At 47.0% G+C, this 5,748-nt stretch overlaps 1 protein-coding gene across 2 annotated transcripts in view; it reads left to right on the forward strand.

Moving 5' to 3' along the window:
* Positions 1-2,119: 2,119 nt before the first annotated feature.
* Vav3 (vav guanine nucleotide exchange factor 3) overlaps positions 2,120-5,748 on the forward strand; it is a 329,118-nt gene continuing 325,489 nt past the window's right edge. For both annotated transcript variants that reach the window (XM_021157266.2, XM_021157267.2), the window contains exon 1: positions 2,120-2,688. In XM_021157266.2, the coding sequence (XP_021012925.1) occupies positions 2,485-2,688 (204 nt within the window). In that variant the 5' untranslated portion in view covers positions 2,120-2,484. The remainder of the gene's footprint in view (positions 2,689-5,748) is intronic.

Here is a 5,748-nt window from a genome sequence, read left to right on the forward strand (position 1 = left end):
TCTTGTTGGCATCCACAATAGTGTCTGGTTTTGGTGGTTGTTTATGGGATGGATCCCCAGGTGGGACAGTCTCTGGATGGTCATTTCTTCAGTCTCTGCTCCAAAGTTTGTCTCTGTAACTCCTTCCATGGGTATTTTGTACAGGCCCGAGAGTCTTACAAGGTCCACAGTGATACTCCTGTCTATGTATTCATTCCAAGAACCAAGGCATACTTTTTTTTTTATTATTATTCTGACAACCCAACGTGGCAAGGGTCACTTCCTTCATTTTATAGGTGAAGAAAATGAAGGTTAGAAGAATAGAAGTTGCCCAAGGTTATCAAAAAGCAGCTTAACTTGGATTCTAAATCCAGGTTTGTTTACTGGTATCTCGGTACACATGATCTGGATTTTGGAAATATTTTTACAGTATTAAGGGATGATCTGATGCTATCTAAGATGAAATGCATGGCTAGTCGTTACTTTTTCCTTATCATCTTTCCTCTTTTCCAGCGCCACTTCTTCTTATGCAGGACCACATTTTAAATGGCAAGCCATGTGCGTTTTGTTTGTAAAGATCTATAATGAGTAACATGGCTTACAGTACTTGCCTCTTTTTGATGGTTTTGCATTCTGAGTTTTTAGTAAAGTGGTAGTCAACAGCCAACCCAAAAAAAAAAAAAATCACATGGAAAATTCCAGAAAGCAAAAGTATATATATTTTAAATATTCTTTCATGATTTATGATTATAATGCTCTATTTTATTGCAACTCTGCTGTTGATAATCTTCGTGCCTAGGATGCACTTTACAGTTTCGGTGATACAGTATTGCTAAGGATTGATCCTCCTGTAGTTTCAGGCTTTCAAACCTATTATGGTCTAGGAAACATTGTGCTATTGATGGACTCCACAGTGTGCACAGAGGAAGTTGCTGGGGACGGATGCATGCGAGGAAAGGAAATCCTTAGGCTGATTTATTATTGTTTAAGGCTGGTTGTGTACACAGCAGGCCACTCTTGCCGCAGTCACGCATAAAAGAACCGAACTTCTGTCCCAACAGATCATGTACTTTTTAAAAGTTACGTTTTGTCCTGTTTATAAAAGCAATAAGATCCATAATCGAAAATTTGAGCTACAAATATCGAATGAAACAACAGCAGCAACAACAACAACAACAGATATAAAATCCCACCAAACTAGATTTCAACTAAAAAAAAAAAAGACTAGCGAAGAGGGCATTTACACGGAGTTGTCAGAGTTCAGTGAAGTAAAATATTACTACAAAAAGCTTAAGCACCCTTTTCGGCTTTGTAGGGCAGTGGGAATAAAAAAGACAGGGAGAACCTTGCCTCAGTATAGCAGAGTTGACATGTGTGGGTATGTGTGTGTGTGTGTGGGGGGGGGAACTTTCCAATTTCCCCCAGGGTTCTCCAAATATGCTGACCCAGAGTCTCTCAGTGTCTCAGTGCTGAAGCGATTTGAGCTCAAACCTGGTGGCAAGTCACTGACGCATGCGCGCTCTTGCCTCTGTGTCACCGGCCAGTTTTATTTTTTTTCTCAGGCTGGTTTTTGAAGATCAGCAAAAGGCGCTGGACTGCTTTCGTGAACAGTTCCGAGCCTGGGAGATATGCAAAACCTACTTCTTTCCCTCTACTTAGGCTGAAGCTGCAATTGTCCCCAAGTCACGCACTTTCAAGGTGTCAAAACATTCTCAGAAGAAACTAACTTTCAGGAAGGGGCTGAGGATGGACCTGGAGGAGGCGGGACCAGGCCGATCACAAACTTTCCATGCTGCGTTCTCCAGCTGCGCGTAGTGCACATCTCATTTCTCCAGGCTCCCTGTGTCCCAGTTAAGCCTTGGCTCCTCTGAGACCCTCTTAATTTAAATCGCATTCATTGTTCAGGGTGTCCCGGGGGACACCCCTGCGAATCTGAGTGTTCAGCCACACTTCCTAGGAAGCCGTGCCGATGGGCTAATCCCTGGACGCCCCGGGGTTGTGCAAGCTCCACTCATCCGAGGGTTCACGGGCGGGCGGGGGCGCCGGGATCCCCTTTGTGGCCGCCGCCCCAACTCGGCCCGCTCCTCCCCCCAGCCGCCCCGCCCTCAGCCCCGGACCCCCAGCCAGGGCGGCGGGCACGCTCGCACCCGCGCCTCCCGGGACTCGCGGACCGCACAGACCGGCCAGGCGCGCTGGGCATGCTCAGTCGCGGGGCGCCAGGCTCGCCAGTCGGAAGCCAGTGCTCAGCGGAGCCGGCCGGGGCGCACCGAGAGCGCGCGGCACTCGCTGCTGCAGCGGCGGCCCGGCCGCGGCGCATCCGGGCGGGGACCCGAGGCGAGTCCCACGCGGCGTCCCCGAGCCGCCGGCAGCGGCGCCCGCTCCAGAAAGGCAAAGCGAACCAGGGGCCACCGGCGCGACTGGCGTCTGCGAAGCGCTGACGCTCCGCGGCGGCCACCTCAGAGTCGCCGCCCGCCCCGGCCGGGCCGGGTCCGGGAGCCGTCGGTCATGGAGCCATGGAAGCAGTGCGCTCAGTGGCTCATCCACAGCAAGGTGCTGCCCCCCAACCATCGGGTGACCTGGGACTCGGCGCAGGTGTTCGACCTGGCGCAGACCCTTCGCGATGGAGTCCTGCTCTGCCAGCTGCTCAACAACCTGCGGCCACACTCCATCAATCTGAAGGAGATCAACCTGAGGCCCCAGATGTCCCAGGTATGGAGGCCACCCCGTGACCCCGCTGCCCGTCAGAGGCTCCCATTAATCATCTGGATAATTTCTTTGTGTAAATGCAAACATCTAGGTGCGCTCCGCTTTGCCTTGCCTCTCAGTTCTCAGCTTGGGGGCTTTTCTTCACTTGCCTTGAAATGACTTAGCTTCTAAGCAGAACTAATAAAGCCTTGCGTCGGGAGATGGTGTATGGAATCCTAATGGTTTCTGGGAGGCGGGAAGAAATAAGTTATCCTAGGGCGCGTTTCACCTTTCTGTCCCCCCCCCCTCGTGTGTGTGTGTGTGTGTGTGTGTGTGTGTGTGTGTGTGTGTGTGATAACAAAGAGGGAGTCGGCTCTAAAATAACAATGAGAAGGGATGAGATGAAGCGGTGGGGTTAATTTTGCTTTGACTTATTTTTTGCTTTCATTTGGTCCCCACGTTCTGGAAAGAGGAACTGTGCCATAGATGAGGACTCTAGGAAGTGGAGGGCGTTTGGTACCGTTATCTGCTCAGAGAAAATAAACCAAGAGGGACACAGAGAGCCTTCCTGAAGTTCCCCACCCCGCCCCCTAAGCCGGTGGCCTGTTAGCAAACTGGAAGGTTGTGTTTATAGCTTGTCTGAAAACGTAAGGGGAGCCAGCCCAGCCTCCCTCACCGGTGGCAGGAAGTGAGAAGTTTTGCTGTGGCCTTAGCTTGGAGATACCTCTTTGAGGGTTCTGATTAAAATCCAGTCCTGGAAGGCACATAAAGCAGTGGGCTCCTCAGAGACAGCTCAAAAAGCCACATGCAGCCCAGTGCTGCTTATTTTTTGGGCCTGTCGGAAAGTTTCTTTAAGAGGATGTTCAACACAACTCAGAACTTCTATTTTCTCTTTCACACACACACACACACACACACACACACACACACACACACGAAAAGAAAAAGAAACGTTTCAACTTAAAAGGGAAAGGAAAGAGACATTTTAGTGACATATTTTAGCACTAGTCCTGTATGATTCAGAGACTTACCACTTACCCAGAGCTGTGTCCTTGCAGAAAAAAGTGACCTTATGCAGTTTAATAATCTAATATTTAAAGCAGGAACTCCCACACTCTGCCCTGATTGTCAGTATTTCATCAGGGTCGCTCCTCACTTCAAAGTCTGTGTCCTCTGTTGGTAAGCAGTTCCCAAGTAAAAAAAAAAGCAGATATATAAGTAGTGAGTGCTATATGTGTTTACAAGGATCAATTATTTTAGACTCTCTTAGAAACCTGAATGATGGGTGATTGCTAATTCTGTGGACTTGCCCACAATTGTGGCAACCATAGATAGTCCTGTGGAGGGCTTCAGTGGTTGTTTCTGTACTGTCAGAGTTAACTGTTAGGAGTAAGGTCGTGCCATGCACAGGAGTCAGTTACTAGATCTCCATTTCCATTTGATCAGTAGTCTCAGTAGCAGCATGAAGTCTTGTGCTTTGATGCCACGTGCTGTGCATATTTCCTCGAAGTTTAGTTTCTGGAACAGCAGTTACTCATCAAAGTGTTCTTAATAACCAAATTTCTTTCTTCTTTCTTTTTTCCTTCCTTCCTTTCCTTTTCTAGCTGCCTTCCTGCCTTCCTTCCTTCCTTCCTTCCTTCCTTCCTTCCTTCCTTCCTTCCTTCCTTCCTTCCTTTTTGGATAGCTGGGCATTCTTTGACATTCAAGTCTTTATTTGACTGCTGACAGTGGATGGGATCTTGTCAAGTGGGTTCTCCTCTTTCTTCTCCTAAAATGCATTATCTATAATGTAATCAGTTTGATGACTGAAGGTCTTTATAAGCATCATTAATGAAATGGAGCAGGCATGATTCTCTAAGAATTCTATTCCCCACTGAGGCCACCACAGTGAACATATCAAGATAGTTAGTTGCCCTTAAGGAATTATTACATTGATATCAATAAACCACCAGATTATAATGAGGTAAGTAGGGCAGTGAACTGACTCTTCATTAGATTTTTCTTTTGAGTTTTTAAGTCAGTCCATCTCTGAGCTCTCTGGTTCCAAACTCAGTGATTTCTCTTGTGATGAACTTGAGGAGAGGGCTTCTTCTCAAACATGGTCCTAAAAGCTAGTCCTAAGTGTGGGGCATCTGCTTTTATCTCTGTTTTGGCCCCACTACAGAGAGGTTAAGAGCTAGGTATATACATTTGCATAATATAGACTTTCATTATATCATTAAGGGAGACTTAATAAGTGCTTTTGTGAAATAAGGTGTCATATAACATGCCCACAATACTCAGCACATATGTAGTAAATGTTCATTATTAGCAAGATTACCTAAAATGTTATATTAGGGTATTAGGATACAATTAAAAATTTAAATCACAAAGACCTACAGGTTCCTTTGTGTTAGCATCTGTAAATATTTCTGCCTCATGTAACTCCCTTGGGAAGGGCCCTGGTTGTTCCTGGTTATGAGTTTCCGTCCCCATCGGCTGTCTTCATAGAGCATGAGGGAGGAGGAAGCTCTAGCCCTGGTGTGCATGGTGTCTCCTGACCTGGGGCGTTCTCATTTCTTTCTAAGCACCCACTGTCCCTGTTCCCTGACTCCCTCCAGGTCCCCACCTCTGCAGGAAGGGTTTGCTTGGCTTTCTCCCATAAGTTGCATCAACTACCTTTTATAGAACCACGTTTTCCTCTGCTTATAGTTCCAGCTCCCAAATGTACTTTGCTAATGGTGGCCTGCATCCCAGCACAACTCGTTCTTCTGAAGTTAGAGATGCTCTTCCTCGTACTCTTTGTTTTGTTTTGTTTTTGCTATTTCCAAGAGTCAGTCTTTCTATGCTTGACTTTTTTTCTGTGGAAGATAATTATTTGAAATATATTATTTCCTTATGACACACGAGCTTCCAGAGTGGGGAATAACTAGAAGACCGCACCTGAGAGTTTTGATTATTCAGAGATGTTTTGACAAATGCCAAAAGGGGGCTTTATTTGCCATTTTGCTCTCTCTCTCTCTCTCTCTCTCTCTCTCTCTCTCTCTCTCTCTCTCCCTCTCTCCCTCTCTCCCTCTCCCTCTCCCTCTTCCTCTCTCTCTGTCT

This window comes from Mus caroli, chromosome 3 (genome assembly GCF_900094665.2).
Source record: "Mus caroli chromosome 3, CAROLI_EIJ_v1.1, whole genome shotgun sequence".
In the NCBI taxonomy this organism is placed as follows: domain Eukaryota; kingdom Metazoa; phylum Chordata; class Mammalia; order Rodentia; family Muridae; genus Mus; species Mus caroli.